The sequence below is a fragment of the Gadus macrocephalus genome, chromosome 23 (genome assembly GCF_031168955.1).
Source record: "Gadus macrocephalus chromosome 23, ASM3116895v1".
Classification (NCBI taxonomy): Eukaryota; Metazoa; Chordata; class Actinopteri; order Gadiformes; family Gadidae; genus Gadus; species Gadus macrocephalus.
The window spans coordinates 3,267,434-3,279,218 of NC_082404.1; the positions used below are offsets into that span (position 1 = coordinate 3,267,434).

The 11,785-nt window shown below is 48.7% G+C and overlaps 2 protein-coding genes across 5 annotated transcripts in view; both read left to right on the forward strand.

Moving 5' to 3' along the window:
- Nucleotides 1–2,234, forward strand: part of LOC132452709 (rho GTPase-activating protein 29-like) — a 42,623-nt gene extending 40,389 nt beyond the window's left edge. For all 4 annotated transcript variants that reach the window (XM_060045451.1, XM_060045452.1, XM_060045455.1 and 1 more), the window contains one exon: nt 147–2,234. In XM_060045451.1, coding sequence (XP_059901434.1) covers nt 147–1,138 — 992 coding nt within the window. In that variant the 3' untranslated portion in view covers nt 1,139–2,234. The remainder of the gene's footprint in view (nt 1–146) is intronic.
- A 137-nt stretch (nt 2,235–2,371) lies between these two features.
- The window catches only part of LOC132452708 (retinal-specific phospholipid-transporting ATPase ABCA4-like), a 58,818-nt gene continuing 49,404 nt past the window's right edge, over nt 2,372–11,785 (forward strand). The window contains exons 1-7 of the mRNA XM_060045450.1: nt 2,372–2,519; nt 3,133–3,255; nt 3,679–3,772; nt 3,869–4,010; nt 4,652–4,791; nt 7,728–7,855; nt 10,501–10,698. Of these exons, the coding sequence (XP_059901433.1) occupies nt 3,196–3,255; nt 3,679–3,772; nt 3,869–4,010; nt 4,652–4,791; nt 7,728–7,855; nt 10,501–10,698 (762 nt within the window). The 5' untranslated portion in view covers nt 2,372–2,519; nt 3,133–3,195. The remainder of the gene's footprint in view (nt 2,520–3,132; nt 3,256–3,678; nt 3,773–3,868; nt 4,011–4,651; nt 4,792–7,727; nt 7,856–10,500; nt 10,699–11,785) is intronic.

The window sequence follows — 11,785 nt, forward strand, 5'->3', positions numbered from 1 at the left end:
GTGTGTGCGTGTGCGCGTGTGTGTGCGTGTGTGTCTGCATTGATCAAATACTAACACTTAATTACATTAATTACACTCAGCCCCTATGGAGTGAATGACGTGTTCCAGCAGTCCATCAGCCTCATGCCTCTCTCTTCTCCCCGCAGCTCCAGACACCGACTCCACAGACTCGGTCAACGGGGCGGCACTGCCGGGCGTCTCCCACCCGCGCCCCGCCGGCCTCAGCCGCTCCAGCCACGGGGGCGTGTCCCGCGTCCAGCTGCGCCACACGCGCAACAAGGTCTACTCCCGGCCCGCCAGCGTGCCCGTGGACCGGGCGCCGCCGCCCGCCTCGCACTCCCACCTGGACAACAACCACGGGCCCCTGAGCGCGGCGGCCCTGGATACGGGGCCCCGCCCCATGGAGGAGGAGGAGGAGGAGGAGGAGGAAGAGGAGGAGGGGGAGCCACGCTGGGACCTCGACGGCCCCAAGTCCCGGGCCAGCTCGCGGTACCGCAGTACGCTCATCGACACACACACGCTGCGCCGCACCTGGGACCGGCAGTACAAGCAGCACGGCGACGGGGCCCCCAGGACTACCACCGGGGCCCCGGCCTGTGGCTCCCCGCCGGCCGAGGGCCTGGTCCTGCCCGCCTCGGGGCCCCCCGTGTGCCTCGCCGCCGGCCCCCTGGGGGGCCCCGGCCGGCAGTACGCCGTGGCCGTGAGGCCCGGCAGGACTCTGAGGAGGGAGGACAACGTGGACGAGCAGAGCCTGGGGGCCGCCCCCTTCAGGGCCCCCCGGACCCTCAGGCCCCCGCCGGGCACCTTCTACAAACCCCCCTCTACCGGCGCCCGCGCCAAGCTGCTGCAGAGCTCTTCACAGGCCCACAGCGCAGAAGAAGAGGAGGAGGACGATGACGACGACGAAGAGGAGCTTGGGATTGAGATCGAGGTGTCGGTGGATGAGCCCCCGGAGGAGGAGGAGGAGGAGGAGGAGGAGGAGGAGGAGGAGGAGGAGGAGGATGAAGAGCGGGAGTCCCGCTCCTCCTCCAGCTCCAGCCCTGAGGAGCTGGGCCAGGGCCAGGCGCGACCCCTGTACCAGAGACTCCGGCCCCGGCGGCTCCAGGAGGTGGAGCACCGCGAGGCCCACTTTGTGTGAAGGCCTGGGGGGCTCCACGGGCCTGGTTCACCCAGCGGCCGTCTGGCCCCTCTCTTGGTGTCACAGTACCCATTGGATCGGGCCCGGTAGGGCTTTAGCGGCTGGCTCCTCCCAGGGGGGGTATTCTGTGCCATATATTGTATAAGAGGAAGACAAAAGGACTGAAGACTGAGAAGAAAAATATGTGTGGAAACATTTGTTTAGTTATTATATATATATATATATATATATATATATATATATATATATAAATCGTCACCACCACTTCCCGAAAGGCAAAACAGAATGCACTTATTAAACATTTGCTTCAGCTCACTGTCAAACAGACATTTGATTGACCCGTCACTATGCTTACTACTCGCTGGCCCATAGCCAGACAATATTTATAACCCTCATTTTTTTTTAAAGAAGTGCAATTACATTTGACTTAAATATTTTTTGTATTCTTCATTGGTCATTAAGTGTGAATTGTTCATGTACCAAAAAAGTATGACTTCAACTGTTACAACGATATTAGCCACTGCATTCAAGAACAGGTTGGGTGCACTTCGCTTGGCTGATGATCCGCTATCTTTTAAACAAAAACAATTCTACTTAGGGCAAAACAAATGTTTATACTAAGCTACTTTTTATCCAATCATTTCAGTGAGAACTTGTGTATGAAGCAATTTAATCTGTTGATGTTACAGTACGTTGTCCCGAGTGACATTCACAAGGGTGACATGCCACAAGTTGGAGAGGTGTGTGTCACTTTATTTTATATATAGTTGACCATAAAATGAAAAATAGCTTTTAGAAATGGAGATCCGTTTCATGATAAGATTTTTTGCTCGTTTAAATATGAGAACATATCTCTTTTTAATGTGTCAAAAGCCAAAGTGGTTTCTCCCCAAGACCATTTGAATTGTATCAATATCCATAATCTCACCAGGTGGTCACTATATAGAGATGTATGTGTCATGTCAAATGGTATCTGTTTTTCATGGAAATCTGCTCGGTTGACACAATGTTTAATTACGTTTTGTTTGAAATGCAAATTAGGTACATAAAAGCAAACGCCTTTTTGTAAGTTATTAAAAAATGTGTCAACCTCAAACAGTGGCAATTGTTAATTTTTTTCGCCCTCAATATCTTATAACAAAGATATATAACTTAGAAGATATATTTAGTTTACTAATGTATAGCAGTGATCCATAACCTGCGGCTTCTACAGCTGGTATGCTCCATTCAAAGCAACAGGTTGGTGGATTTAGAGAAAGATTAAACCAATCTGCTTAACTATTCACACGGTCTGGGCGGACGAGCTAAGGGAGCCTGTGTCACTACAGGCAGTGATGTATGTTATGGACCATTACAGCAGCGATGACTGAGTTCCTCTGAGGTAAGATCTTCATATCGATCCGTGTGCAGATGATCAATGTCTTCTTTTACGCAATGTGACGGGATTGTGTGGTTGGCGACATGAGACACAGTCATGGATAATGTCCCAGGACACTCCCACGTCGCTCAAATACTTAGCAAAGATGATGTGTTTGATAGTATATTGTACGATACGATACATGATCAGTAGATCGTTGTTTAGCTATGACCACCAACACAATGTATTTTTATAATGTACATCTGTGGTCTAAAGTTATACCAGGTGAAGTGCGTTGAGCGTGTGGCTCCATACCAGCCACAAGACAGTGATCTACATTCACATTTCATATTCGTTCATTGTATAACAACATGCTTCAGCATCACCTGGTGTCAGACACGCCTCTTGTAAACCTAGCCTAGTGTCACTGTTTTCAGGTGAAAGGTATATACTTTCACTTCCTTATTTTAATAGGCTAATGACATGATTGGCCATGTTAAGAATCACAGTCACCGCCAAACCATCATAGATGAGCAGCCGCCATGTTGGAGCAGGATTTGGTTACCAAAGTTATTTCACTCAACAATGTTGACTGCCCTAGACCAAGAGTTATTCACAGAGCCTATGAACGCTACAGGGGGGTTGGATGTAGGTCTTTGGTGCGGTGGTGATCCCTCTTGGGGGGTGAGAGGGACGAGCCATGGGGTACCAGGTGAAGCTCCTCCTGTGGAAGAACTGGACCATTCGCAAGAGACAGAAGGTGATCTTTTCCTTGTCTTGAATAGTGACTAGAACAAAGCCACTGATAATGCTGTTTGAAAAGTGATTTGACGCTGTGGTGAATTGTACTTAGCAATCAGATCAATCATAGGTTGGGTAGGGCCTGCATGCTTAGCTCCAGATGCATTCAAAATGACAAAAAGGAGACGCCTTATAATATACTCTCATTTTAGGACTTATTATTATGAATGCACTAGCGTCAGAAATCCTATTATTTCAAATGTACACACAGAAGATCTAAATCAGAATTTTACTGACATTACTCTAAATGTTCTGTAGATAAACGGTAATCTCCCACGGCAATGGGTTGAATGTAGGCCAACTGATGTAGGCCATGTTCTCAAACAGCGGTAAAGGAAAGCATTCGTTCAACACTGAGACATGCTATGTGGTTCTCCTCTAGGGGCGCTTCTTCATGGAGATCATGTGGCCTGTGACGCTGTTCATAGGACTGGTGTGGTTGAGGGGAGCCCATCCCCCGTACCGCCAACACGAATGTAGGCAGCATGCCCGTCCTCATGGTGTGTGTCTCCACACTAGGGCCTTCACGCCTTAACGCCTCTCCCTTCCTCCCATGGGGCCGCTGGTTCCAGGCCACTTCCCCAACAAGGCCATGCCCTCCGCTGGGGTCCTACCGTGGATCCTGGGGATCTTCTGCAACGCCAACAACCCCTGCTTCCAGTACCCCACCCGCGGTGAAGCCCCGGGGCTGGTGTCCAACTACAACAACTCCATGTGAGCCTCGCCCGACCCCCTCAGCCTCCCCCCTGGAGCCCTCCACCCCAAAGGCAGCATGGCGTCCCATTCAGACAGTCTGAGGCCGGTTAGGGAGCAGTGTGGCGTCATGGCGACTCAGACAGAGCATGGGTCTTCATCAGCGGTGCTGGGGGGGGGCTCGAGGGCTTCACTTTCAGATGTGGATGCGTGAGCGTGTTTAGTGTCTGTGTGTCCGTGCATTTGTTGGATCGTGAATGTATTCAAGGGCCTGACTTTCGTTTGAATCTTGCGTTAAGAACTAGGCTGCATACCAATAAATGGTTCATTACATGAGGAGGGATGGGTTTTACAATGCACTCGAGGTGCGTTTACACACATATGCTGACCATGTATAAGTGGGAGTCTAGGTGTTTCATGTGAGGCCTATTATCCATGATGCTCTGGACACAGCTAGATGATTATTTCCCTTGCTGTTCTGAAGGTAAGATTTTAGAGCCATTATTTAGTATACGGATGGCTTTTAGTAGGTGAAAGGCTCTGGGAGAATGTCCATTTGAAGTTTACTGCGCCGCTCCTCCTCTCAGGTCCGTTCAGGCATGCCTGTGTGGCTCTGAGTTCAGTCTATGTGAGTCTGTTCTTCCCTGTCCTCCCCCCACCAGATTGGCCAGGTTCTACTCGGATGCCCAGGACATTTTGTTCAGCCAGCCGGAGTTCCTTCAGCTGGGCCGTCTCTGGAGAGAACTGACAGCCATGAGCACCTTCATGGACACCCTGCGCACCCACCCTGAACAGATGGCAGGTCAGTGGTCTCTCAGTGCGCACCCCAGGGTGGCAGGTCAGTGGTCTCTCCCTGGGCACCCACCCTGAACGGGTGGCAGGTCAGTCTCTCCCTGGGCACCCATCCTGAACGGGTGGCAGGTCAGTGGTCTCTCCCTGCTGCTTCAACCAGCGGCCCCCCTGCACAGCTATGACCTCAATGTTTCAGGATGTCGGACATGGGCGTTGAGAAAAACATCAGCTGAGTCATGAGATCGGGGGGGGGGGGGGGGGGGGGGGGGTAGAGACTTACATGGTCCCAGGAAGAAGAAGGGGCTAAAACTTCTAAGATTCATGTACAGCAGGAGCTGGTCAACGTAGAAGGTCAGTTCCAGAGAACTGAGAATATTTACTTAATTATGTGGTTTGAAGTAAAGGTACAGGTTTTACCCCTCCATCATCTAGTGCTTATGTTTTAAATAAGAGTTATGATTTCAAAGTAACAGAACAGAATGCAGTCATTCAAAGGGTTATTCCCATCCGCCTGGACCCCTGTTCAACATGCTTTGATAAGAGACTTAATCAGTCTTGAGGAGGCTTGGTTTCACCCAGAGGGGAAGATGTCACCCTATGAACCTCATACCCCTCTGCCACACCCACGTCTTCACCTGTTAGTCACCTTAAGGAGAGAAGCAGGACTGGATTACATCACCAGTTTAGCTCTTATGGGAGGAAAGAATGTAAGCTGCTTACTTTTCCTCCTGAGCACATGTCCGTAGTCTTGTAGCTCCCCCTCCCTCCCCCCGTCTGCAGCCCGTAAATTCTTGTCGCAACTTCCTGTGTCTCATCGTGTAACCACTGACAACGTCATGTCCACCAAGGCTACGTGTCACAACAGGTAACCTGTGACCTAGCCTGTACTGTCACTCTGAATTACTGAAAATGTATCTTCCATTTCACAACAATATATCTTGATAAAGGGGCACACAGACACTATGAAATGAAACCGATGGCTAATGGCTACGACAGCCACTTCTATCCATGAGTCACTGGCAAGGCAGAACATATGAAACAGGTCCTTGGAGGTCTATTGTCTCAGTGCTGGTGGAGACATGCGGTTGGTTCTCATGCATCTTGAAGCCAGCATTGGATACACATACACAAACACACACACACACACACACACACACACACACACACACACACACACACACACACACACACACACACACACACACACACACACACACACACACACACACACACACACACACACACACACACACACACACACTTCAGAGGGAGTGAGCTGTCATTTGACTGTTTATGAAGATTATTTTTGGAATTGTACTGATTTCACCTGTAAGCTCAAGTAAGAAAACTTGGGAGAAGAAATGTGGATAACGGAATCATACTGGAAGAACTTGTAAACATGTCTTTCCTCCTGGGATCCATCCACTCCCCTGCTAATATATAATCGTAGAGTCAACATTTACATTTTTTTAAGGAGATGGAAAAAGTGGCTTGCTGGGAAATGAAAAGTATAATTTCCATGATGGAAGTCTTTTGAGGAATAATACATTCTAGCCAGTGATGGGTTACTTAAAGCCAGTCTGTAGGAAGCGCTGCCAGTAGAGATCTGGGTCCACAGCCACACTGAGACAGGACATGAGAAAAATTGGCAATACATTTACAATTTTGTCATTATACCCAGTAATCACACAGTAATCACCCAGTTATCACCCAGTTATCACCCAGTTATCACCCAGTTATCACCCTGGTATCACCCAGGTATTACCCCGGTATCACACAGGTATCACCTCTGTGTCACCCAGGTATCACCCCGGTATCACCCCGGTATCACCCAGATATCACCTCGGTCTCACCTTGGTTTCACCCCGGTTTCAACCCGGTTAACCCAATGCCGAGTATGCACGCTCTTAAAACCACAGTTTGTCCTTTCAGTCACATTCCTCATGTATCTCAATGTGTTTGTTAGTACATGTCTTCTAGGTATGCATCAATTATGCACACTTCCACCCCTTTTGACATGTTTATTTTATTTCTCAGACTGAAATGAATCACGCCTGCACTGTTATGCCAAATATACAACATCCCCAGGCTGATCCTCCTGTCACAACATTGATGTCCTGCATCTGGAGACAGTGAGAAATCAGAGGAATCAGACGATGACAACAGGTTTTTGTTGTCGACTAATTGGACACAGGCCAGTGTTGGCAGATGAGTAATGACTACCGTGGTTGTGGGCGTGCCATTTTCATGGGCTTTTGGATGAATAATATAAAATTATGATTCATCCAAATGGGCTTTTGGATGAATAATAGAAAATTATGATTCATCCAAAAGTGTCCTTCTCAATTGGTCTTTCTGCCTCCTCCTCTTCCTCCTTTTTGTCTCTGCACCTCCTCACGTTCCTCCTGTTGGTCTCTCTTCCTCCTCCTCACGTTACTCCTGTTGGTATCTCTTCCTCCCCTTCTTCCTCCTGTTGGTCGCTCTTCCTCCCCTTCTTCCTCCTGTTGGTCGCTCTTCCTCCTCATGTTCCTCCTGTTGGTCTCTCTTCCTCCTCCTCTTCCTCCTGTTGGTCTCTCTTCCTCCTCATGTTCCTCCTGTTGGTATCTCTTCCTCCCCTTCTTCCTCCTGTTGGTCGTTCTTCCTCCCCTTCTTCCTCCTGTTGGTCGCTCTTCCTCCTCATGTTCTCCTGTTGGTCTCTCTTCCTCCTCCTCTTCCTCCTGTTGGTCTCTCTTCCTCCTCACGTTCCTCCTGTTGGTCTCTCTGCCTCCTCCTCTCCCTCCTGTTGGTCTCTCTTCCTCCTCCTCATCCTCCTGTTGGTCTCTCTTCCTCCTCCTCTTCCTCCTGTTGGTCTCTCTTCCTCCTCACGTTCCTCCTGTTGATCCCTCATCCTCCTCCTCTTCCTCCTGCTGGTCTCTCCTCCTCCTGATGTTCTCTTCTCTCTGCTAGGCCGTGGTGTGAAGGTGGAGGACATCCTGCAGGACGACGAAGTGCTCACCTCCTTCCTCCTGAGGGACGTGCCTCTCACTCAATCGGTGGTCTACAATCTGGTCAACGCCCAGATCCGACCTGAGCAGGTGACCTCATCTGCTATGCTCAGCATAGCTTTAAAGGGGCGATATCATGCTTTTTCACTTTTCGCTTTGCTTTAGACTGTTGTATGACATACGTATGCATGTTTAACGTCTGTTAAACCAGAAAAACATAAGTCCAAGCCAGGAGGAGTTTTCTTGCCCACCGAGAACGCCCCACAATAAGAGTGTGAAACAGCTTGTCTGCGCACAAACTTTACTTCTGCAACAGTGTGACGTCAGACTGCAGTGCGACTTCTGCACTTCAGTGCCGAAGTGCAGAAGTCGCACCTCCCGGCTACCCGCATGTTTACAACTTCTCGGGGTTGTAAATTTGCCGACACACGGGTAAAGCGTTCGACCAATCGCTACAGAGTAGGCATGCTGATCAATCACAGCAGACAGGCCTTAAAGCGACACATGATACAAAACAGAACATTTTTGAAAGATGCTGATATTGGTTTTGCGGATATGAAAAGTGAGTCAATAATAAGTTGTATTTTCAACATACAGGCGTGTTACCCTATTCTAGTAGTACCAATGCAATAATTAACCCTAAAAAAGCATGATATGGGATCTTTAAGTATTAATTCTGGATATTATTTGATACCACAAACTACAAAAGGGTGCATCCCATACATGATAACATTTGCATTTCATCACTATAAATATAACCAATGGCTCACTGGGGGCCTCTATGTCTGTGTTGATGTTGTGGTTGTTGTTGTGTCTAATGCACAATGGCTTGTTGTCCACTATGACGGGTGGCATGGCTGGAGCGGTGTGGTGTTGGTATAATGCTGGCTGCGCTGTGGTTGGCCCTGAAAGAGAGCTGACCCAAATCTACCCTCAGACTGGCATTCTCACTCACACACACATGAAAATACACACACACACACGTACACACACACACACACACACACACACACACACACACACACACACACACACACACACACACACACACACACACACACACACACACACACATACACAATACATACACAGTAAACACACACACACACACACACACACACACACACACACACACACACACACACACACACACACAATACATACACAGTAAACACACACACACACACACACACACACACACACACACACACACACACACACACACACACACACACACACACACACACACACACACACACACACAGTACACACGCTTACAATACACACCATGGTGGATAAAAAGATGCTGACACTCACGTGTGCGCACACACGAGTACACACACAAACAGTCCACATGACTGTGAGTTGAAAGACGCTGATGCACAATGATACGCACACACACACAAGCACACACACACACCCACACACAAACATTCACAGTTCCCTGTGACCTTCGCAGACAGATTTCTCATTTCTCAAACTCTTTTTGTACGGGGCATTTTCTCTCCAGTATCCAGTAACAAAGCGACCGCCTCCAGTCCAGACCCCCTTTTGATTCCGGGCAGCCGTTTTGACTCAGGAAATGAAAGGGAAAGTGCCAACCTGTGAGCTCTCAGACGCACACAAAAAAATGAGACTCCCAGAAAGGACGGCCCAGTCCAATTACATCAGTGTCCCAGTGTCCCCTCATCACAGCTTTCATATGGAAAGCAGGGGCAGGCAGAATAGCCGGGTCACCCTCACACTGAGCGGGGCGAGCTCTCTCGCTGCCGGCTGATTCATCCGAGCACTGCATGCCACTCGGGACGGCGCTGGCCGGGCTCTAAGTCCCTGGATACCAATCAGAGGAGCCGGGCCGAGCCAGCGGAGGGTACAGCTGGTCCCACATTCAGCAGACACTCCCATGTGGAGGTCCTCACAACGGTATGAGGAGGCTGGCCCAGTACCAGGCAGCACACTGGTCACTAGTACAGGGGATGACAGCATGCATCTACATGTGCACCCACGTTGAGAGACATAGTGTTCACACACACACACACACACAATCACACACACAGACGTGCTTGCACGCACGCATACACACCACACACACACACACTTGCATGCAACCAAGTACACAAATACACACACAAACACACATGCATGCAACTAAGTACAAACAGACACACGCACGCACACACACACGCACACAAGCACGCACGCACGCACGCACGCATGCAACCAAGTACACACAGACACAAGCAACCACACACTTGCCTGCAACCAAGTACACACATACACACACACTTACACACATGGATAGTGTGTGTACTCAGTCTAATTGAGACACACGCTGTGGTGTGTGTTTGTGTATAATGTTTGACCATTTATCTTTGTAGCAAACCGTTTGTGGAGAACGACGGGCGAGGAGGAGCAGAGAACGTGTGTGGCCGGTAGCCGGTGTGAATTGATAAAGGACATTCTCTCATACAGAAAAAACCTCCGATCTCCAACCACATCATTTCCCCCACTGACTGAGTTAGAAACTGACTGAGTACGAAAGATGTCATGCTGTGTTGCCATGAACATGGACGTTGACAGATGATCACGATGATGACAGAGTTCCACTGTAGTCATGTTGTGTTGGTTTGGACCGAGGTCTGTTGAGGCTCCAGACAGCCTCTAGTTGGAGGTCAGGTTTGACCGCCTCAGTGGACTCTCCTCCAGTCCTCCTCCAACTCTCCTCCCGTCTCCAGTTTGCCGGCGGCGTGCCTGACCTGCACCTGAAGGACATCGCCTGTAGCCTGAGTCTGCTGGAGCGCTTCCTGGTGTTCCAAAGCCGCCGCGGCCTCCACGCCGTCCGCAACGCCATGTGCATCCTGACGCCCCAGCGGCTGCAGACAATCGAGGACCGCCTCTACGCCAACGTCGACTTCTTCAAACTCTTTCGGCTGGTCAGTTGGTTCTTTGTATCTTTTGCTTTGAGGCGTCAACATTTTGGGGAAAGTAAGCCGTAATAACCTCCATCCAAACCTAAAAAGTGGACGGACCAATCAGTGCTAGGGGAGTCAGGCCTTGGCTGGGCAATAATTGATTTTACTAATTTTATCTTGCACCCTTTGCTCTTGCCACATCCGTTCGGAAGAGTAGCATAAACATCTCATCTGAGAAAAGCCTTTCTATTCAGCTTTGAATATTACCTTTTCTTTTATTTGTTTATCAGGTTTTGCAATTTTTCGCACAATACAAAAGCAATCAATCATACATATGCGTCCCACCCTGCCTTCCTCCCTCTATGAATAAGTCCCAATGAGATCCTTGCAGGCCATTTTGCTCAGTCAGACACTTCCCACAGCCACTGCCCTACCTATAGCCTGCTGCTATAGGTGCATGCGTTGCTGCAAAAAGAAGGCAGCTTTTTTTTTTAACTTGCCTCGTAGCAAATTAACAAAGCATCAATGTTTCAACATTCTAGCAGATATAATTATCTAAAGGAATAAGAAATATAAAAAAACTGGCGCCAAGATAAATTTGTGCAAGAGATTTAGGCAACGATAGTTGCCTGTTGGCCTTATTGAACCAGAAACTGACTCTTGTTTACTTTAAAGTAGGCCGCAGGAGGGTGAATAGCTCTTTGTCTTTTTCTTCCTTCTAGAGCAACCAAACACTGATAGCAAACCGCAACAACAGTTCCAAACACGCTCGAGGGACATCATCTGGTCATGATCACTTAAAACAAACGTAAACGTGGCTATAGCTGTCTGACAACGTTCTGTTCGCATTCATGAGTTTGAATTCATGAGTATCCCAAAGCTCCTATTCTTCGGTTTGACATTTGACAGTTCCATCTCCACGCTGTTGGCAGTGAGATTAACGATGCATTAAAAATCATGGCCATAAATTTAATCCAAGTTGAAATTAAATTTGTAGGGTATTTTCAATTCACAGTTTTGTTTCAAAGTGGCAATCTCAAAGAGTTCTGTTTGGTTCTCTTTGACAACATCTTTGACGTCAAGTTATTTTACCAAGAGGAGCAAACAG